The sequence below is a fragment of the Erpetoichthys calabaricus genome, chromosome 12 (assembly GCF_900747795.2).
Source record: "Erpetoichthys calabaricus chromosome 12, fErpCal1.3, whole genome shotgun sequence".
In the NCBI taxonomy this organism is placed as follows: Eukaryota; Metazoa; Chordata; class Cladistia; order Polypteriformes; family Polypteridae; genus Erpetoichthys; species Erpetoichthys calabaricus.
The window spans coordinates 90,932,693-90,956,896 of record NC_041405.2 but is presented as its reverse complement, the minus strand read 5'-3'; the positions used below and the strand labels follow the sequence as shown (position 1 = coordinate 90,956,896).

Sequence of the window (24,204 nt, the reverse complement as noted above, 5' to 3'; positions counted from 1 at the left end):
TATCCCCTAAAAAAATAAATAAATCACCGTCTCTTCGACGGTGTGGATCTTAGCGGCACCTTCACCTACACCTTCATTTTTTGGACATTTTGCTATTTTACAGCCTTATGCTTACATTATTTTTTTCCTCACATCAAGAAACTCAATACCCCAGAATGACAAAGTGAAAACAGAATATTAGGAATTTTTACAAATTTTTGAAAAATGAAAAAATGGAACTATCACATTGACACAAGTTGCAAATGCACACAGTCTACCACTGAGTCTACCCGTAGCTGTTGTGACAAGAGAAGCAGCATGTAGTGCATCCCTGCCAGAATACGACACTGTCCTGAAAAAACAAAGGAAATCAGAGTTTCACAACTGCTTGCTTTTCTGACTTCATTCAATGTGGTCAGTGTGGGTGAGTGTCTAAACTAACTATCTCCTAGTGAGCAGAGCAAGACTCCATCGTGCTTAAACACAGGGCAAGTATGTGTACTAATGAAAGCAAGGAACAGGACCACAACAAAGGGGAAGATGAAGAGTCATGGTGAGAGAAGAATCCAAATAGATTTAAGCTATACTAAAATGACACTGAAATAAAAAATAAAACTGAATTCAGCAGCCCAGAAAACCATAATATCAGGTAAATTTCTGAAAAAAATAATTTTAAAAATTAGTAAAAAAAACAACATAAACATAAACACAACACTTACAATTTTAAAAACAAATGATAGCACCAACAAATAACAAAGATTGTGTTTAGCTTTTTAATAAAGATCATCCATGCATTTTAACAGATTATCCATTATTTTTGTGTAAAAATGGCCACTGTGAAGATACAGGGCAGTACATACATTTAGCATTGTTTGGATTTATTTACGACTATCACTGAAATTTAATAATGCAATGAACATTTTCTAAGACTGAGTAAAATTGATATAAATTACTTAAAACAACAAGAAACATACTCAACAAGCTACAGAACCTGAATGTCCCACAGTATCTGGTGAAATATAAGAACCAATTCTGCACGCAATGCCAGCACTGTACCCCATAGGACACATTTATTCATAGATCAACAATGAGATTTGCAGCAATGAAACAACTAACTTAAGATCTGTGAGGCAGCAGCAGTGCACAGTGTGACCCTGTCCTACTAAAGCTATTACCAGGTAAAGGAATCAAAAACATGTACTATCCATCCTACAGTGAACTACAATGAGTGCAATTGTTTCTCCCCAGATAATTGTGGGTAGTTAAGCCAACAACTTCACACCTTGAGAATCTGAAGCTGCAGCTTTGAACTTTCTTTCCAGCAATTCAACATAAAATTTGACTTTGATCAATAAATACTGTAACAAAGTGAGCAATTTAGACTACATACTAACGTTTGTAAGTAAACTTATCAGTCACAGCACTGCATTTATTTGGCTGAGGCATTTATTTTTTGGAAGAGTAACTAGTCACTGGTGTTCATCCCTGATACAGGAGTATTGTACGCAGAGAAATGCAGGGTAACATGTCGTGTATCTGTAGACTCAATACAACAAGTACATTTTAAGAATGGTCTCCACACAGGGAGGCTGCTGTTGTGAATAGTTACAAAGTCTAACAAAATCTGTGGATACTAGCCATCCTGAAGTGGAAAATCTTCCATTTTAGAACTGCAGTTTAAATTATTTTGCTCAAACTGAATTTACAGGACTTTAATTATGGACATTACAAGCTGTTCTTGCACATTGTGCCTGGATTGTATCTGTAATTTATGCATTTGCTCTAGTCAGCTTGTTCAATTAGTTTGTGACCTGGGATTGGGAAGCAAGTACAGATGCCAGAAAGCCAGTTTTAATTTACTCTCTATATATAAAATCCTAAGCCTAAAAGTGCAATGATTTTGTGCAGCGATTTTATGTGACTTTTTATCTCACTTTTTTGTCATGCTTTAAATCGGGCTTATTTTCAAACCTACATATGTATGTTTGGTATCTTTTTTTTTTTAGAGATTATCAAACTCTAATGTGATGTTGTTAGATTTTCAGATTCTTATTCCGTTTTAAAATTATAAACTAAAAAATATCAAGAACTCACGTCCCGCGAGGCGAGAATTTGTGCCAAGAGATTTAACCATGCCCGGGGCCGGAAATAAAAGACAAAGAGTAGGACAGCTGCTGTACAGGGTTTTAAATGTTCAAAGCGCCGTGCGAGATGCAGATCACGTGCCACGGCAGCAGCAGCAAGCCAGCAGCTGATCGAGCAAAGAGGAGGTAAAAAAAAAAAACTGTATTTGTTTCTCATTGTATCACCGCTTATGAGGGGGTTTCGGAGGAGCGACTGCATCTCCTTGGGATGTGTTCAGCCCCGCTCTTCACAACACAAGCGGCAGAGACACAAAGTGGCTGGTGCGTAGCGCAGGCAAGGGGGGGTTGGTGAGCGAAGTGAGCAGGGGGGAACCCCCTAGTTCATTTATAAATGGGGAACAGATGAAGTCCATAAGGCTAGGAATTACAGAATAAGATTACAGCGTGAGAAAAGAAGAAGTAAGTATGTATTTAAAAGATCAAATACTTTGATCAGAGTCATTTGTCATCAAATGTGTGCCATGTCACATGTTCCGAAAACCCCATGTGTGCCTTATAACATAAATATGGCTCATTTGATGGACCAAAACATAAGTCAATGACAGAAGGGCAAGATAGGAAGTGATGTTAGCGATCAAGAGATGTGAGACCATTTCATCTGGATGTTGAAAAATGTAAGCTATGAAGAACACCAATTGCTAAGTCAAAAGCCATCCAAGACAACATCCACCCCTTGACATTTCTGATTTTCAGTAAGCTTTTATAAGACTGTTTAAATCCAGAGTTTTGAATCAATTTTATTTTCTTTTATATTTTCTTCTAGTTTATATTGTTATACGTTAATAAATATATTGCTTTTATATTTTCTATGCTTTTTCTTTAATCTATACTCTAGAGACTCTAGAGTGGCTAAAATAATGTGTGGCCAAAATTGCCATTTTCTTGCCTGCAGGGTTTATCCTGGCTCTTGAGGTCGCTCCCTAATAATCAGAACACCAGTGGTACAAGCAAGACATTGTTTGGTGGTAAGTGTCATATAAGCAAAAGAGTTGTGTGTTTACGTGTGTCACAATGACACCTGCATGCTTGTTAGTGTTATGTAAAGAATTCTATGTGGAATATTGTGGAGTGGCTGTTAAATGGCACCATTCGAGACTTTGTCTGGCTAGGATCTCTGTGCATAAACGTGTATCTGTGTGTGTGTATTAATCTTCAAGGGTGGGAGTAGATAAATGTTCCTTGTAAGTCTCACAAACTTCACAATAAAAAACTGGCATTAGCCAAAAATAAGAAAAATGGATGTAAATAAAAGGCTTGGATCACTGAGATCACGTGCTACCACATACATGAGTTGATTAAGTCAGTAATATTCCAGCATGCTTAGGGACATCAGTAAAAATGCCAGGCAGGTCTTGTTCCTTACAGTTATGAATTACACTGCTATGAGACGTCTAGAACTTTGATAAAGATATGATTGGTATGGAAGTTTTGGCAGACACTTCAGAAATAATGTTATCTCAAGAAAAACAGCATTTATGGTGTTAGAAAGAAACACAGGTGAGGAATCTGAAAAGCGAAGGTCAGCTGTTGGCAGACATATACCTGTACAGTGCCTTCAAGAAAGTATACAGTGCCCTTCACTTTTTACACATTTTGTTATGTTCTAGTCTTAAGCTAAAATCATTCCCCCTCATCGAACAACACACAATACCCTTTGAGTGATAAAGTGAAAACAGGATTTTAGGAAGTTTAGAAAATATATTAAAAATAACTGAAATATCACAATGATACAAGTATTCAGACTCTTTTCTCAGTACTTTGTTAAACCACCTATGGTAACCATTACAGCCTGGAGTCTTTGTGGGTATGATTTGATAAGGTGCCACATGAGAGGCTGGCCATCAAACTAAAAGAAGTGAGCGTTCAGGCTGATGTCTGTACAGTAGATGGGTGTAAAATGGGCTCAGACACAGGAAGCAGAGGGTGATGGTGCATGGAATATTAGCAAAATTGGCCAATGTTAAGAGGGGTCAGTGCTAGGGCTGCTGCTATTTTTAATATATATAAATGATTTGGATAGATCTGTGAAAGGCAACCTTTTTTGAGACGTGGTGCACTAAAGTCCAAAAAATTTTCTTTCGCGGCGCACCTGAGGGATTGCCCATCTGCTCACGATGTTTTGTCTCAATATGGCGATGCAGTTTACTTGGCAACATTGCTTCGTTGCTGAGAGTTCTTCGGCAAATCAAGCAAAACGGCAGTGACGCATCATTATCAGATGGAATGAATCCATATTTAAGATAATCTTCATCGTATTTCCGCTTTTTTCCTGTTGATGTTACAGTTTTGTTATCTTGCCTGTTCTCATTCGGTTTATCTTTCTTATCCCTTGCATCTTTTCTAATTAGAAATCTCTCCATCTAAGTTTTTTGGGAGTTTTTAGAATAAACTATGTATGAATTTTTCTAGATAAAGTTTAATTAAAATTACCGTAAATAAAAAGCGAGTGATAATCGTTGAGAATTAAATTACAAGGAAGTACCGAATCCTTGCGTCACAACAAAATGTTTTCCACCACAAAGAACTGAAAAAGGTCACTGAGTTTACAAAGTTTACTGTGTTGATCAGCGGTGTCAGAGCGAAAATAAGGTTAATTTTTCCATAGTAATACTCAGACGATTAAGTGGTGAGAGCTGCAGCTACAGCGATACTCTCTCGTCGGCAAGAGCCGAAATGTAGCGTTCGTATTTTCTCGTTCTATATTTGCTCCGCCTTCTTCTATCCGTACAGTGAGCGAGATCTTCTAACAACGAGACTTTTTAAGTCTCACGAGATGTGATATTATGATGAATGGTGAACAGCGAAAATTTGAACTTGCATTCAAAATAAATACATTTGTTTATTCAACAATTTGATTAACTGTTATCTGTTTTTCCAACATAAAATTTTTTTTTAAACATTATCTTTTTAATCAACCAAAAGTTCAAAAACACTAACAATTTTAAATATTTTACAAAAGTTTTCACGGAGCCCCTACAAAATTCCGCGGCGCACCAGTTGCCCGACAGTGCGATAGATAGATAGATAGATAGATAGATAGATAGATAGATAGATAGATAGATAGATAGATAGATAGATAGATAGATAGATAGATAGATAGATAGATAGATACTTTATTAATCCCAAAGGGAAATTCAAAATATATATATATCTGTACTAATAAAATGCAAAGCCCTCACTGACTCACTCACTAACTCACTCACTCACTCATCACTAATTCTCCAACTTCCCGTGTAGGTGGAAGGCTGAAATTTGGCAGGCTCATTCCTTACAGCTTACTTACAAAAGTTAGGCAGGTTTCATTTCGAAATTCTACGTGTAATGGTCATAACTGGAACCTCTTTTTTGTCCAATACTGTAATAGACTGCAGCTCGTTGGCCGTGGGAGGCGGAGTTGCATATCGCGTCATCACGCCTCCGACATAATCACGTGAACTGACTGTGAACGCAGTATGTAGAAAACAAGGAAGAGCCCCAAAGAGCGCTGAAGAAAACATTCATTACACAATTGAGAAGGCAGCGAAACAATAAGAAGCGAGCGAGTGACGCATACAAGCATATTCATAAGTGCAGCTACTGCGGAAACAAAGCACAGTGTAAACCGTAAGTTTAAATTAAGTTTATAGAAATGCTCCCGCTGCCGTTTGCAATACCATATTCGCGACATACAAGTTTAATGAGAAGACACGAGGTATAAACGAGACTTTGGATCACTTTGTAATGGAGTTAAAATTGCTGTAGCGAGAAACTTTTAAGTGCCGGGTCTTAGCTAACATTAAATAAAGCAGTGGACATCGCAACATCACTCAAGGGAGCGGCTCAGGTGAACTGACTGAACGCAGCACAAGTGATCACTTCGATGAATCAAACCTGTTCAAAAAACACATTACACAATTGATAATGTAGGAAAAGAATATGAAGCGACTGACGCATACAGACATATTCATGAGTGCAGGTACTTCGGAAACAAAGCACCGTGTAAACCTAAAGTTTAAATTAAGTTCATAGACCTACAAAAGGTTGCCATTGATTTGAGGCAAGATTGCTTTTCTCCTGTACAACTATACGTTGCATTCTCAACAGTAAGCTTGCACGGCTTGGTCATATTACAACCGGAGTGCTGAACTAACAACGTGGTATACAAAGAGAACTATAACAATCGTAATAAACGAACAATAAAACAGCGGAGAACCCGTGGATTAAATAAAAAGGCTGCTTCCTTGGCGAAGCAAGGAAAAAGGATGGCCTTATATGGCGTTCGTTTATGCGCCTTATATGAGCAGGCAGTCAGCTAAAGAAGGGAATCAATAAATAACTATAATCGTAATAAACGAACAAAAAATAGCGGAGAATCCGCGGACTACATAAAAGAAATGGGTACCTGAACAGAAAAGTGAGTCTCAAATAGCTACACAATAACTATAACAATCGTAATAAACGAACAATAAAACAATACAGAACCGCTAAGCAAGGAGAAAGGACGGCCTTATATGGCGTTCGTTTATAAAACAGCGGAGAGGCTGTGTAAAGGCAGTTTCACAAAAAAACAGATCCTTAACAAATTGTTATTGGTATATTTCCCTCAATTTAAAAGGTTTTCTTTTCTTCTTAATAAAAATTTAAAAGCAGTACTTTGCTGTTGCGAAGCGCGGGGATTTGGCTATAATGTTTGACTAAAATCTACAGCGAGTAAAACGACATTACCTCCTTTTTTTTTTTTACGATCTCTGAGATCTTGCTTTTTTTGGTTCAAGGCTTCATAAGCTCTTTTATGTTCTATGGTGTACTAATCCCAAACCATCATCTTTGAATGTTGCAAGACTTTCGCCTTGTATGTAGATCGGGGTAATTACATTCATTGCATTCCTAGTCTGAATCACAATCTGATTGTATGGGTGGTTACCTGGCACTGTAGGGTTGCCACCCGTCCTTTAAAATACGGAATCGTCCCGTATTTGAGAATGAAATTGCGCGTCCCGTTTTGAATCAATACGGGACGGGATTTATCCCGTATTTTTTTTATCATTTTTTTTTAAAGCAGCGTCTCATGCAAATCATCACACACGCATTTTATGAAGATGCCTCCTTTCGTAGTTTTGATTGGGTAATACTTGACGTCATCGTTAGTTTGATTGGTCTTTTTAACTGTCCAGTGAGGAGGGCGGGTCTTTTAAGTACAGTCTGCAAAGTGTTGGCACTGGGATGTGGCACCCGCTGCAGTATGCGTCCCTTATTTTTTTGTATTAAAAGTGGTAACCCTACGTGGCAGGTAACAGTTATGTCTGGTCATGAAGTCGTCTAAAATCCGCCACGTGCCCTCTTTTAAGTGTGAGAAGCAGATATATATAGCCAAATTCTCGCGCTTCGTTGCGGCGAAGTACTGCTTTTAATTTTTTAAGAAAAGAAAACCTTTTTAAATGGATCGAAAATACAGTATACCAATAACAATTTGTTAAGGATCTGTTTTTTTCTGAACCTCGCTTTTCACAGCTGTCCCGCTACGGCGTGTGTTTCGTTTATTTGACAGTATGTAGATCGTGGTAATTACATTCATGGCATTCGTTTTCTGAATCACAATCTGACTGTATGGGTGGTTACCTGCCAGGTAACGCTTGTGGTTGGTCAGGAAGTCGCCTTACATCCGCCACGTGCCCTCTTTCTGTTCCCAGAAGCTGATCATAGAATGGTTTTAATAGTTTACTTTCAAATAATGCAGAGTATGCGACACGTGTTTCTCCCTAATTCTGGGCTCATCAGGCATACACACTCACTTCATCCCCTCTTGGGAATCGAATCTCTATCGTCAGCGCCAGAGTTGAAGCCCCTAACGTTGCGGTCAGCAAGTCGGCTAACATCCGCCATGTGCCGTGTTTCAGTTGCGAGAAGCAGATCATAGAATGGTTGAAACTGTTGCCCCTAACGTTGCGCTACAGCGTGTGCTTCGTTTATACCTCGTGTCTTCACATTAAACTTTTATCTCGCGAATATGTTATTGCAATCCGCAGCGGGAGCGTTTCTATAAACTTAATTTAAACTTACGTTTTACACCGTGCTTTGTTTCCCTTATGAACATGCTTGTATGCTTCACTCGCTGGCTTCTTATTGTTTCGCTCCCTTCTCAATTGTTTAATGAATTTTTTGTTCTTCGCTGTATGCGGCTCTTCCTTCATTTCTCCCTACTGAGTTCTTTTATCTCGCGAATATGTTATTGCAATCCGCAACGGGAGCGTTTCAATAAACTTAATTTAAACTTACGTTTTACACCGTGCTTTGTTTCCCTTATGAAGATGCTTGTATGCTTCACTCGCTCCCTTCTCAATTGTTTAATTAATTTTTTGTTCTTCGCTGTTTGCGGCTCTTCCTTCATTTCTCCTTACTCAGTTCACAGTCTTTTCACGTGATTACGTGGGAGGCGTGATGACGTGACACTCAACTCCGCCTCCCACGGCTATCAAGCTGCCGTCCATTACAGTATATTGTCAAAAATGAGGTTCCAGTTATGACCATTACGCGTTGAATTTCAAAATGAAACCTGCCTAACTTTTGTAAGTAAGCTGTAAGGAATCAGCCTGCCAAATTTTAGCCTTCCACCTACACGGGAAGTTGGACAATTAGTGATGAGTGAGTCAGTCAGTCAGTGAGTCAGTGAGTCAGTGAGGGCTTTGCCTTTTATTAATTAGTATAGATATATATGTAGATATGTATATATATGTGTATATATATATGTAGATATGTATATATATATGTGTATATATATGTAGATATGTAAATATGTATATGTATATATATGTGTCTGTATGTGTATATATATATATATATATATATATATATATATATATATATATATATATATATATATATATATATATATATATATATATATATATATATATATATATATATATATATGTGTGTATGTATGTATGTGGGGCGGCACGGTGGCGCAGTGGGCAGTGCTGCTGCCTCGCAGTTGGGAGACCTGGGGACCGGGGTTCGCTTCCCGGGTCCTCCCTGCGTGGAGTTTGCATGTTCTCCCCGTGTCTGCATGGGTTTCCTCCGGGCGCTCCGGTTTCCTCCCACAGTCCAAAGACATGCAGGTTAGGTGGATTGGCGATCCTAAATTGGCCCTAGTGTGTGCTTGGTGTGTGGGTGTGTTTGTGTGTGTCCTGCGGTGGGTTGGCACCCTGCCCGGGATTGGTTCCTGCCTTGTGCCCTGTGTTGGCTGGGATTGGCTCCAGCAGACCCCCGTGACCCTGTGTTCGGATTTAGCGGGTTGGACGATGGATGGATGTATGTATGTGTGTATATATATATGAATGTGTATGTATGTGTGTATGTGTGTATATATATGTGTATATATATGTGGATGTGTATATGTATATATATATATGTATATGTAGATATGTATATACAGTGGTGTGAAAAACTATTTGCCCCCTTCCTGATTTCTTATTCTTTTGCATGTTTGTCACACAAAATGTTTCTGATCATCAAACACATTTAACCATTAGTCAAATATAACACAAGTAAACACAAAATGCAGTTTTTAAATGATGGTGTTTATTATTTAGGGAGAAAAAAAATCCAAACCTACATGGCCCTGTGTGAAAAAGTAATTGCCCCCTTGTTAAAAAATAACCTAACTGTGGTGTATCACATCCGAGTTCAATTTCCGTAGCCACCCCCAGGCCTGATTACTGCCACACCTGTTTCAATCAAGAAATCACTTAAATAGGAGCTGCCTGACACAGAGGAGTAGACCAAAAGCACCTCAAAAGCTAGACATCATGCCAAGATCCAAAGAAATTCAGGAACAAATGAGAACAGAAGTAATTGAGATCTATCAGTCTGGTAAAGGTTATAAAGCCATTTCTAAAGCTTTGGGACTCCAGCAAACCACAGTGAGAGCCATTATCCACAAATGGCAAAAACATGGAACAGTGGTGAACCTTCCCAGGAGTGGCCGGCCGACCAAAATTACCCCAAGAGCGCAGAGACGACTCATCCGAGAGGTCACAAAAGACCCCAGGACAACGTCTAAAGAACTGCAGGCCTCACTTGCCTCAATTAAGGTCAGTGTTCACGACTCCACCATAAGAAAGAGACTGGGCAAAAACGGCCTGCATGGCAGATTTCCAAGACGCAAACCACTGTTAAGCAAAAAGAACATTAGGGCTCGTCTCAATTTTGCTAAGAAACATCTCAATGATTGCCAAGACTTTTGGGAAAATGCCTTGTGGACTGATGTCAAAAGTTGAACTTTTTGGAAGGCAAATGTCCCGTTACATCTGGCGTAAAAGGAACACAGCATTTCAGAAAAAGAACATCATACCAACAGTAAAATATGGTGGTGGTAGTGTGATGGTCTGGGGTTGTTTTGCTGCTTCAGGACCTGGAAGGCTTTCTGTGATAGATGGAACCATGAATTCTACTGTCTACCAAAAAATCCTGAAGGAGAATGTCCGGCCATCTGTTCGTCAACTCAAGCTGAAGCGATCTTGGGTGCTGCAACAGGACAATGACCCAAAACACACCAGCAAATCCACCTCTGAATGGCTGAAGAAAAACAAAATGAAGACTTTGGAGTGGCCTAGTCAAAGTCCTGACCTGAATCCAATTGAGATGCTATGGCATGACCTTAAAAAGGCGGTTCATGCTAGAAAACCCTCAAATAAAGCTGAATTACAACAATTTTGCAAAGATGAGTGGGCCAAAATTCCTCCAGAGCGCTGTAAAAGACTCATTGCAAGTTATCGCAAACGCTTGATTGCAGTTATTGCTGCTAAGGGTGGCCCAACCAGTTATTAGGTTCAGGGGGCAATTACTTTTTCACACAAGGCCATGTAGGTTTGGATTTTTTTTTCTCCCTAAATAATAAAAACCACCATTTACAAACTGCATTTTGTGTTTACTTGTGTTATATTTGACTAATGGTTAAATGTGTTTGATGATCAGAAACATTTTGTGTGACAAACATGCAAAAGAATAAGAAATCAGGAAGGGGGCAAATAGTTTTTCACACCACTGTATATGTATATATATGTTTACATAACCTCTTTAACACACTACTTCTCCGCTGCGAAGCGCGGGTATTTTGCTAGTATATATATATATAGGAATATAAGTAACAAGCTGATTAAGTTTGCAGATGATACCAAGATAGGGGGATTGGCAGATAATCTGGAATCTGAGCTATAATATTTCGGTGGAGTGTTCCTTTAAACAAAACAAACATGGTGATTGTGCGTACAGTGTTTCCTGCTTGTGCACCTCACTGTCCTTGGCAAGACAGGACTCAATGTGGCACCCGTTCCCCACTCTTTTACAGACTTTGCTACTAATGTGTGGCATTACAATCCCCTGAGGAGAGGAGAGGACAGTGGTCCTCCAGCCTAAATGTGGACCACGCACAAAGCCATAGTGAGCCTGTTACAGAGAACAGAAGTTGAACTCTGGCTATACTGAAGTGGAGAGTGCAGGGAGCAGTGCTGACAATGGATTATAAAGGAAGGAGCGGACATATTGCCATTGTTGTTTAGGTACATGTAAGTGTAGCCTTTAGGTGATAAAACAGTCCAAGACAACTCAGTGTCTGAGGAAGTGCCAATAAGAGTGACTTTCGATTGTGGTTATTACTGTTCTATCAGGGGGGAGACATGGATATTACAAACTGAGGAAGAAGCCTTGTTGCTCTACAGAGACGTCACCCTGTAGTTGCCTAAGATATTCCACTTTGGTGTTATGTGTGCAGTCAATGATTTCAAATCAGGGCTGCACTGCAGCTGCTCTCACACGCCATGCCAAACAAATGGAGGACAGTACTATTTTGTCCTACATGAGCATTTAAAATTTCTCTGGAACAACATCTGAGGTAGTATCCACCTCCTCTGCTAAGAAGGCATGTTTAACTTTCTTGTAAAATTATGTTGCTGCAGGATTTCCTCTAATCTTAATTTCTATTGTGAGACAGACACAAGCTGTTCTGGTGACATGTGATGGCTCTACACCATAATCATCCATCCATTTACCAACTCGCTGAATCTGAACACAGGGTCACGGGGGTCTGCTGGAGCCAATCCCAGCCAACACAGGGCACAAGGCAGGAACCAATCCTGGGCAGGGTGCCAACCCACCACAGGACACACACAAACACACCAAGCACACACTAGGGCCAATTTAGAATCGCCAATCCACCTAACCTGCAGGTCTTTGGACTGTGGGAGGAAACCGGAACGCCCAGAGGAAACCCACGCAGACACGGGGAGAACATGCAAACTCCACACAGGGAGGACCCGGGAAGCGAACCCGGGTCCCCAGGTCTCCCAACTGCGAGGCAGCAGCGCTACCCACTGCGCCACCGTGCCGCCACACCATACTCAGTTCTTTCATATTTTACCTTCTGCATTGTTGGCCATCATCTCTATTTTTTAATACTAATCTACATTTTACTGATTGAGCATAATAATATAAAAATGTGTTTTGCATCCTTTGCAAGTTTCCTGAAACCTTTTAAACTAGAGGATATGGTTTTTAAGACAATCATTTATTTATATATTTTGTCTCCAGTTTTTGATTTCTCTCTATCGTCTATATCTCCTTGCCACTAACACTCCTTGAACTGAAGTAACTACATAGCTTTGTTCTTCTTACAACTTACCAGACTACATCACCTCTGGTGTGGGTTATTTATTACTCGGGTGCACCAGTAGAGCTTTGAGGTGGACGCTAGCTGCAGCCGCTGCCTTACACAGAACACATCCATGTTGCCTTTTGGCCTTCAAGCACTAGCGCTGCTTTTATATTGCCATTCACTCACAGAGACCATTGGCTGCATCACCCCTGGCTGGCTCCATGTGCCAAGGCATTCATGAACAGCTCCAGAAGGAACGGTTCTGTTCTACTAAAACTGGTAAATCAAAAAAATGTAGCGCAGGTCAGCAACTTACGATTTAGGTAATAATCCAGTGCCTCCTTGTATTTTTTCCAGGATTCTGAATCAGAAGCATTAAAGGCAATGTCAAAGCCTTCCACGCAGGGAGAGATCATCACTCCTACAAAAGCAGCAAAGAGATTCACATAAGGGAGATCTACATTCATGCAACACTTGCTTTCTTCACCTAATTTTTTCCTATAAATCTTTATATTTATCCTATTCAATAAATGTGTTTTTTGAATAAACTTTAAAATTGTTTTTTAAAAAATGTACGCACATAAACTTAATCTGTTATGAAATGCTTAGTTGGCAAAGATATTGCTAAGGAGGTAAGGGTGGCACCGATAAAGGACAATTGCTAAGAGAGATGGGAAAATGTGCACTAGGAGAAGGAGGAGTTGAGATCCGCGGACGGGCATAGTTTAGGGGTGGTAAGCTCCTTAACTATAGTGTGTGCCACAGAACCAATTTACCAGAAGGCACCACAGAAAACGAGAGACGTCAAGGAGATTGGTTGAAAAGGAAGAACACCTCTTTGCCAATAGAGATAAGCATGTTGCGTTAGGTCAGGAGAGTTAGCACCATGCTGCACTTTTCAAGATGAGGCCTCTCAGAAATAGCCATTACCCTCCAACCTATTCCACAGCAGAATATAGTCTTGGCTATTTGTGACTCAAGGGTGCATTGGCATGAAGGGCGGCTAGTGACAGTCGTATATTGGAGTGCCTGTGCCTAACAAGGCCCATCAATGAATATGCAGGAATTTCAGGGGCTTAGCTATGGGATCCCAACAGGCACAATGGACTCTGAAGGCAGGGGAGGGTTGTGCAATAAATGATCATTGTCAGAAATATAATACCAGGGTCATGGAAGAGCAATGCATGTGATAAAGGTGGTACTCAATAGGTGGCAAGCGGGCAATCCACCCCATCAGAGAAACAAGGTGTTAAAAAAACTCAACAACTGTTAAAGGAGGTCCAGACAGTGGGCTTCTTGGATTATCACTTCCTTTAAACTTTGGGTTCTCTCTTGTGTTTTTATACTATTGTAGCAAAATAAAACCTTTAAAAACTTTAACAGAAAATGCTATTAGCATTACACTTGACACAAAATTCTAATATGGTTTTACAAGAAGCTCTAAGCCAACAAAGGGATGCCAGTGGGAGAAATAAAAAAAGCCTGCAGCTTTAAAAATCACAGTTCCAGTGTAGCCTTACTCCAGTGTGTGCCAGTCCAGTTCAACCATCCATGGGAATTTGTCTCTTTATGTGTGCCAAGCAAATTGCTTCCTAATCCAACAGGTCTGATATAAATTAGCTATGTGCAGTCTAGTGCCCAAACACACATAGTGACTTTTACCTGGAGGGACCACCCTCTCCCTGTAGGTGGGCTTGTATGGGCTGATGGTCAACAGCAAAGCATACAGACAGACAGAAAACATTGCAGCCAGGAACACGTAGAGAACCGAGTAGAACAGGAGGATGAGACCTGCAACAGAAGAGCAGAATTACCAGGTCAAGAACATGAAAAGAACATTTAAGAGTTACAAGAAGTGCAGCATTTTATAGTAGCAAAGTAGAAATACGTTGTTCTTGTACTTCAGTGTGTTTTGAGAATATTTCTGCTTTACTTGAGCATACAATTGTCTGTCTACTTTTACTTTTACTTCACTGTACTTTCAGACCCAATGGCTGCCTTTACTCTGATATACGTATTTAGATAGACTCATTTATTACAATAATAAACCGGAAAACAAATGGGTTACAGAAATATGCACAATGCTTTGCTCAGCAAGTTATCTACAACAGCATTTCCCAACCGATGGGCTGACAATTGCACTTGATTCACAGCAGCAACATTGCAGGTTGATCATGGCCAATCCTTGACGACATCCCTAACCCCAGCCTTGGCAATCGTGCTCAGCTGATCAAGGAGGAAAAGCATTGACGTACTCAAATGTGGCACTTGGTGCCACGGCCCACCTGCCAAGTTGTTTTGCCTGCCTAAGGTAAAGTCATCCCTGATGGAGGATATCAGGAACCGTGGGAAAGAAGGGTCCTTTCATCGGATTGGCTGGCCCAGCACTGTTTCAGCCATGGAATGGCCAAATGGGGGAGGCAGCTTGATGGATGAGGTCTCCAGGAGTCTAAAATTATCTAAATCTTATTATGTGATATTATCTACTGTTAAATTCTGCTCCGTACTTCTAAAAAATTTTTATTTTTTATTGAGGATTTGTTCTGTTTTGTGTATTGTATTGTATTGACCCCCTTCTTTTGACACCCACTGCACGCCCAACCTACCTGGAAAGGGGTCTCTCTTTGAACTGCCTTTCCCAAGGTTTCTTCCATTTTTCCCTACAAGGTTTTTTTGGGAGTTTTTCCTTGTCTTCTTAGAGAGTCACGGCTGGGGGGCTGTCAAGAGGCAGGGCCTGTTAAAGCCCATTGCAGCACTTCCTGTGTGATTTTGGGCTATACAAAAATAAACTGTATTGTATTGAGGGTCACGCTCGATTCATCTAAGGCTCTGGTGATCATGCAGGAGTGCTATGCTTTGATAGTCGTGTTCAATTCGCCGAGAGGAACCACCTCACTCCCCTTGCTCAGATGATTGCACTAAATTCACATGGAGCGGGATCCCCCTGAGTAGGGCGGGAACACACTGGCATGTGAAAAATTGGGCTATGTCAACCCAAAGATTAAAAAACATTGAACTGAAAAAAAATCTGCGCTGCTGGCGCTAACACCTTGTTATCTATGCAGTCATTCCATGAACATTTCACTGCAGTCTGCAAAATGGAGCTGAATGTTAAAGGGCAGGGTTGGATGTTTAGGGCGGGGCTGGACGTTGATAACATGCAGTCTGGGACTCAGCCATTCTCTGAGCTGATGCTGAGTTTAGATGCTATCCTCAAACTTGGAGATGGACAATCACAATCTCAGTTAAAGTTATTTCCACGGTTAATATTGAGTTCAAACACCGTCCGTCCGGCTGCAGTGGTGTGGGGTGCACGTGTGTGTTCATGTGCTGCAGTTCATTTACTTTGTCATGTGTGTTGCTTACATAGCTTTTCACATTATCCTGGGCATCATGGTCCCAAAACAGACAATGAACTAGTTGGAAAAGCCCAACAAGTACCGAAAGGCCATTCCTCTGAAAGTGAAGTTAGAAGTTAGAAGTGATAAAGTCTAGGCCAGTGCCTCATTTGGGTTTGTTTTGATGACCAATGTTATTATTAAAATAATTCTACCGATTTTCATGTAGGTAGGTGTTATTAGAACAAAACTTGTCATCATTTTTGCGGCTAGGGAATGCTTAAAAATGTTTTCCATTTACATTTGTAATTAGGTGTTCATATTATGAAAGTTCACTTTACAGAGGAGTTTTCAGAGAAGGACTAGCTCTTTCTTAAAGCAGGGGAAGCCTGTATTAGTGCCTGTCCTATTAGCGCCCACCCACTGAATTTAGATGCATTCATCAAGATGTCCATTCACGCTGAATGTCCCTGCTTCAAGTTGCAGCTATTTGGCTCATACTTTAGTGATTGTGAGATGACTCACATGCAAAAAGAAGTTACTCTGAATTATTTGAGGTCGAAAAGAACTTTTTTGACTAAATGTAATGAGGAGAGATTCTACGTTTACTTTCATACTTAAGTACATGTTAATGTCAGATACTTGAAAACTTTTACTTAAGTAGATTTCTAAAGGGCAAATATTACTTTTACTTGAGTCACTTTCCCAAAACCCTGTGTCTGCGTGGGTTTCCTCCGGGCGCTCCGGTTTCCTCCCACAGTCCAAAGACATGCAGGTTAGGTGCATTGGCGATCCTAAATTGTCCCTAGTGTGTGCTTGGTGTGTGGGTGTGCACGCGCTGCGGTGGGCTAGCGCCCTGCCCAGGGATTTGTTCCTGCCTTGTGTTGGCTGGGATTGGCTCCAGGAGACCCCCGTGACCCTGTGCTAGGATATAGCGGGTTGGATGATGACTGACTGACTTTCCCGAAATGTTATATTACTTTTACACAAGTATGTTGGGTACTCTGTACAACACTTAGAAAATGTAAGATTTAGTTAGGGAAATCAGCCAAAGTATGGTCACCTGGCCTCTTTTAATTGTGATCAAGCTATATACAGTAAATTTAAAACATCTGTGTTTAAAAATGAAGCTGGGAAGCACTTCTTTATGCAAAGAGTTGTGGGACTTTGGGACAAACTGCCACAGGGGTGTCAAACTCCAGTCCTGGAGGGTTGCAGTGGCTGCAGGTTTTCATTCTAACCATCTTCTTCATTAGTGACCAGTTTTTGCTGCTAATTAATTTATTTTGCCTTAGTTTAAATTAACTTGACTCAGACCCTTTAGTAGTTTTTTTCCTAAATTAGCAGCCAAACAATAATGAGTCACAAAACAAAATGACCAGCTCACCTGTGCCCATCACACAATATCTGAAAATAAAGAAAGGTGAAGGTCTCAATAAGGTTGATCTCTCAGATCACCAAAACATCTTGATAGAATTCTTAGAAAAACAAAATCAACAGTTTTGGAAATGTCTTCTGTGGCAGAATAAGTGCAGCAACAAGCAACAATGAATACATAATAAGCTTAATTAACAGCAAGAGTGGCCTTCTCATTAAGAAACTGGTTGGAGTGAAATGTTGGCTCATTTCACGTCACATTTCTGTTTGGTTGTCATTTAATGAAGAAAAGAATCGATTCAGAGGACTGAATCCTTAAAAATAGGGCTATTAAAATGAAGGGAAAAGGAGTTAATTAGCAGTGAAAACTGCTCGCTGATTAGGAAAATGGTGAGAATAAAAACCTGCAGCCACGGAGGCCCAAAAGGCTCGGAATTTGACAGCCCTGAACTACCGAGACATGTAGTTCAAGTAGACACCTTGACAACCTTTAAGAAGAATCTGGATTAGATATTGGGTCAGCTTAGCTCTTAGCTAAACAAATGGGCTTGATGGACTAATGGTCTCCTTTTGTTTGTCAAATTTCTTATGTTCTCAGGTAATCTACACAGGACCAGTGGCACACTGCTACATTATAGCACTTGGACCTCAGTGTTAGGGCCCTGATCTGTGGAGTTTGCAGGTTCCAGCCAAGGTTGTGTGTGTTTCCTCCATGGTTTTCGGTGGTCTCACACAGATAAACACATGTTGTCATTTTCATTATGAATTCTCCTTCTACTATCACACTTGTGTAAGAATACAAAAACGTAGTGACGTTTAGCAATGGAGGCCAATGAATTTCTAAAAGTAGAGTAACGTTACAATAAATGATTAAGGTCTAAAGTTATTTGCCGGTTCAACTTTTATTCTTTTAACCATCTAAATCTGGTTGATTTTGCAAAACAATTTATAATATTACAAGACAATAATGCTGTATTGTTTATCCAGTACAAAAATATTGTGGGAATAATAATAAAGTATGACTGTGTATCTTTTGTATTTTTTATGAAGGCATTTTAGCCCATGGCTTTCCAGACAGACTCATAACAAGAATCGCTATTTATTATTTCTTTACCACCTTTTTATGTCTCAACTGCACATGTCACCACTCATCCAGCTGCACACTGCTATCTGAAGGCCTAACATTTCACTGAGCCTGTAAAATTAAAATACAGTCAAATATTATGCAAGAGCAACGCCTGGAGTCCCTCCAATTAGACAACGGCAATTGTGCCATAAATTTGCATGTAAAGTCAAAGTTAAACGTCCCGAGCATTTACAATTAGCCATTTAGGCTGAGCCAGGAAATAACTATTTATCTTGAGTGACCCAAGTGCCAGCGGACCGACCGTGTACGATAGAAATGTGCAATGCTGATTCGACAGTTGTGGTGAATGAGGCAAGACATTTTTTTTTCCCAGCACATGAAACAACCAGCCTCTCAATTTAAAGACACAACAAAAAATCTGTGAACGGATCTCTGTGTGTACTTCCTGACTGTTGTCAATGCTGCCAACTCCATTCTTTCTCTTGGCACTTAACCTCTTCTGCTGGAGAGGCTATCTGACTGACCGCTGCCAGTGAAATGGCCTTATTCAAACTGGCCTGCTTGTCTGTGACTGGCTGGCTGCCAATCCTGGATAGGCACCTCGTCTGGAACATTTAGCTGCACAGCACAACCAACGCCATCTGCAGTGTTTGAACTGCTCAAACAAGAAACAACGCTGGTGTTCAATGGGCTTTCTTGTTTCCTATGGGCAGAGCTCAATGAGCTTAGAGCTGTTGTCCAAATCAGAAACGAAAGCCCAAAAAGATTCTATTCTGGGTATCCCTTTTAAGTCCTTACTGGCCACACATCAGTATGGTACGTTTTGTAACAAATGTAAAACGCTTCCCAGCCCCCTTTCTGATGATACAAACAAAGAAGCATTTCCATAGCAACCCGATGGCCTTGCAGTGTTTCTATAGTACAACAAAGCCTTTCCTCCTGGCCAACTACAGCTTGCCCCTCACCTCCCACCCCCAACACACACACACACAGCTTCAGCGCAGATCACAAAAGGGTTAAAATAAAAAAGCTGCCTGCAAGTTCTGCCCACACAATGAGCTTATCTTATTGGATTTGACTGATCAGGCTGCCATACTTACATGCCCACAGCAGCCCAGAAAGCGCCGAGCTGTGTCCTGTAAAGCTATCATTTTTCCAAAAGGCCTGCCAGGAAGTTAGCAGGAGTCCTAATATAATCTTTGTTGCAGTGTCTACAGGCAAATTCCTTGTGCCCAGCAATTTAACATATTCTGTTTTATAAGGCATTCTTGCTTCCTCTTCTTCACCTGGCTTTAAATCTTGACTGCCATTAACACTTTTCACAGCATAGTGGACCATAGCAGAATAAGAAGGAGAATCACATCAAGGGCTCACAGAATCGATTTGAGTTATACGGATAATAAAGACAGGGCCTTACAGAAAGTGCAGAAAGGGAGAAAATAAGCAGTGCACAGAGTACAGTAATATACTAAAGACTCCTTTATGTGTATACATAGCACAGATTAATACATTATTGAATTAACTGAAGGAATATCGTCTTAGGGAAAACTCTTGACAATGCCAGATTGCAGAAACTATAATCTATCAATCCATTTTCGAAGTCCACAAAATTGAGTTTAAGGTCATAGGCAGGAGCCTACCCTAGAGACTGTGTGTGTGTCCATCATGGCGCACATTTCTACAACCCCAATTCCAATAACGTTGGGATGCTGTGTAAAATGTAAATAAAAACAGAATGCAATTATTTGAAAATCTCATAAACCCATATTTTGTTCACAATAGAACACAGACAACATATCAGTTATTGAAAGTGAGAAAATGTACCATTTTAAGGAAAGAATAAGGTCATTTTGCATTTGATGGCAGCAACGCATCTCAGAAAAGTTGAGACGTTTGTAACAAAAGCCTGGAAAAGTAAGTGGTACTAAAATGAAACAGCTGGAGGAACACTTTACAACAAGTTAGGTTAACTGGCAACAGGTCAGTAACATGATGGGGTATACAAAGAGCATCTTAGAGAGGAAGAGTCTCTCAGAAGTAAAGATAGTTGCATATAAACCCATACACTCAGCCACAGGAGGCCAGTTGATTCACCAGTAAGCTTCAAACGCAAATCTACAGTATGTCTAAACAAGTAACTCAACCTTACATTAGATGATCACCATGACATCACATGCAACTCAGCACTTGTTTCTAGCAGTACACAGTGTCATAATGATCAGCTTAAAAAAGGTGGCAGGAGCTGTGACATAACCAAAGAGAATGACAAAATAAGTCATACAAAAATGAAATCTTCACCCCTGAAGAAAAGACAAGATTGTCCAGCAGGGAGTGTTAGCTCAATGAGTGCACCAGGTTCCATGTTGGGAAATGAACTGTGGAAGAAGAAGTTTCACCTACAGCATTGCCACAAAGCTACGACTGCAACAATACAATCACGAAAACAACAGGTGCCATCAGAGCGCCATCAGAGGTTTGGGGTGTGAAAGGTTACAGATGGATGAAATTCAAAAGCCTGACGGTTGAGCAGGATTGATTGTTGTGGGTTCCCAAGTGCCACAGTGTGATTACAGTTTTTATAACTTTAAAATAATCTGCTTTGTCACAAAAAATCATTCAGTGCTTTGAGGCTTTGTCCCTTCCTTTGCTAGAAAACTCGGAAAACATAGCACTTTTTCACTGCCATGTTGGGGATTGACTGACTCTTTGTCAGCAGCTTCATTCAGTTCTTCCCTGACTGAGACCCATCCTAGCCAGACTGCACCTCCATCTGTGCGATCTATGCATTATGTCCTCCTGGAAGGGTAATGCATCACTCTTCATTTCAGTCAGGTTGCCAGTCTATGTATTACAACACTTACAACTGATTGAACTATACTTCTATCTAGGGATGCACCGATACCACTTTTTTGGAAAACGAGTACGAGTACTTGCATTTCAGTACTCGCCGATACCGAGTACTTGCCGATACCGAGTACTTAATAAAAACATGATTTAAATTTACAGGTAACAGCTTTAGTCATATAATTTAACAAAAAAAAACCCAAGAAACTCTCGTCTATCCACTGGGAGGTTAGGCTAATTAGCAACACGGGGCTAACACTGCTTGTCCAAATATCCGTGGTGAAACTAAACGCAGAGGAGGCTTGCAGTAGGCTGTGGATATGTTTTTTCACGGAGTCGTGTAGTTTAGGCAGCTCCGTGTCAGTCATGTAGCGGCGGCTTGGGACATCATATCTGGGCTCCAGAACATGGAGGAGACGCAGGAATCCCACATTTTCTACCTCCGAGAGTGGCTGGTCACTCAATGCAATGTACTCGATAATTGCCTGTGTTATTTTCACAGCACGTGGATTGTCTCTGAACATTTTCTCTCGTCTTGCAAGAGTTTGCTGCAGCGTGGGTTGTGTTGGTTTAGAAGCGTGGGTAAACTCTTTGTACTCGTTGTCGTGTTGGGATTTTAGGTGCTTGATTAAATTACTTGTGTTAAATGCACTACCTTTTGAGCCTCCTCTGGACAATTTCGCTGAGCACAATTTGCAGTCCGCCTTTGTTTTGTCGTCTTCATTCACTTTGAAATAGTTCCACACGGCTGACATGTCTTGCCTCGCCTTCTCCCCGCTCTGAGCTGCAGCCGGGGCCTGGGGGCGGGCACTCGGCGCCTGTGATTAACCCCTTACACGCCGCTCAAACATAGACACTTCTCAGACCGTGGTATCGGTCCCCGGTATCGGGGGACTTTTAACGAGTACGAGTACTTTAGAAAATGTGGTATCGAGGCCGATACCAGATACCCGTTTCGGTATCGGTGCATCCCTACTTCTATCTATATTTATTGTTCCATAAGCTTTAGTTCCATCATTTCTTTGTCTTACTATCTCTACTGTGGACCTTGTGGAAAGTGATTTAATAATTTAAATAGGGCTGCAATTTTATTTTAAAACACACACTGCCATGATAAGCTTCAACACCCCAGGGACCTTGACAGTGAGTTCCATTTTGTTGTTGACATTCAGGGTCAAGCTATTGTTCTTACAACAGTCCACAAGTTGTTTGACCTCCTATCTGTAAGATGTCTTATCATCCCCACTGATGAAGCCCATCACTGTTATGTCTTTCAAGAACTCAATGATGTGGTTCATGCTGTACCTGGCAAAACAGTCCTGAGTCATCAGGGACTCAAAGCACAGTCTTGGTGGGGCAGCAGTACTCAGAACAATGGTGTTGGTGGCATTGTATCCAACGTGGACTGACAGGGGTGTGTCCGCCAGGAGGTGGGGCTTAGTTGTTTGCCCTGCTGGGACCACCAGGAGATGGCCTTCTCACATTGCCTGTTGGACCAGTTCCAGGTCTTCTAGTCTTGTCCTTTTTGCCTTTCCCTTGGGGGTAGATGTACTTTTTGGACTTTGTGAAAGGGGTTGGGGTGTCTAAGATAAGTCAGAATTCTTTCTCTGGCTGGGATTCAAAGTCTTGTTTAATGTCTTTTTTGTTCAGTTCTGAACTGCTGAAGTATCTTAATGTTACTTTGTTTATTGTCTGCTTTGATTTCTATGCATGTGCCATGTTCCATGTGTTTTGTGGGTGGTCCCCCAAGTGACAGGGCCACCTGCACAATCTCTGCCAGGATCTGCTCTCTGCCCTTTAAATCCAGACGGTCTTCCACAATTCCTGGTGGTTTATTTCAGAAGCACTAAGGAGTGGTGAGTTTACTTGTGTTTTTTGCTGTGCTTATGCTTATTGTGATTTTTTGGATTTTTGACCTTGCCTTGGATTACTATACTGAGACTTTGCCCACCTGGAATTGCCTTTGTTGGCAACTCCTTTATGCCTTTTGTTCTCTTTGGAGCTTCACAGTGTCTTTTATTTTATAAAGATCCAGAGTTTGCCCTCATATTTGGCAGGGTTTGATTTGAAGTGTTTTTAAGACCTGCATGCTTTGGGACCCCTAAAACTAGGTGTGGCAGGTGGGGTACAGTGGCTATAGCATCACTGGTGGAGCCATTAGGACAGTAAGCAAACTGGAGGCAGGGCCGTTCTTAGCAGTTTGGGGGCCCTACATGGTTCAGAAATGTGCAGAAATGTGGGTTGTGTCGTGAGGGTACTTTGTTGGGGCTCAGGAAGGTGTTCTAATAAAACGTCCAGAAAAGGCCTTAGATGACCAGTACGCCTACATGTACGCTTGTGTGTATGCAGAGTGGTAAAATATTGATTTTGTTCTGTATCTGGTAAAGGCCGGTAATATAGGGATATTTCATGGTGTTATGGGGATCTCTCTGAATGAATCCGAAATGAATCTCTAAAATTAACGTTTGCTATAGTGCATATGGCAAAGTTATGGCGGCGTGAGAATATTATTAGGGATTTAGGTGAAGATTGCAATTTGGATAATAAATTACCATTGTTAATAATGCTAAGAGATGCACTGAACTGAATTTCCTGGGACTGGCACAGATGGCTGCAGTGCCAGGGGCATGACAAGGGCCTCAGGCCCACATCCCGACAACAAAAAAAAAAAAAATTGTAAGTCGGGGCCCTACGCGGATGAGTAGTTCGCGTATGCCTAAGAACCTCCCTGCTGGAGGGGACCCATTATGGTTGAGTGTGGCTATTATGTGGGCCATGTCCAGTTTCTGAAAGTATTACATTATA

General features: G+C 40.8%; 1 protein-coding gene across 2 annotated transcripts in view; it reads right to left on the bottom strand.

The window, feature by feature from the left end:
* Window positions 1–24,204, bottom strand: part of atp1b4 (ATPase Na+/K+ transporting subunit beta 4) — a 73,986-nt gene that overhangs the window by 12,328 nt on the left and 37,454 nt on the right. For both annotated transcript variants that reach the window (XM_028815871.2, XM_051934959.1), the window contains 2 exons: window positions 14,416–14,544; window positions 13,070–13,174 (listed from right to left, as the gene is read on the bottom strand). In XM_028815871.2, coding sequence (XP_028671704.1) covers window positions 13,070–13,174; window positions 14,416–14,544 — 234 coding nt within the window. The remainder of the gene's footprint in view (window positions 1–13,069; window positions 13,175–14,415; window positions 14,545–24,204) is intronic.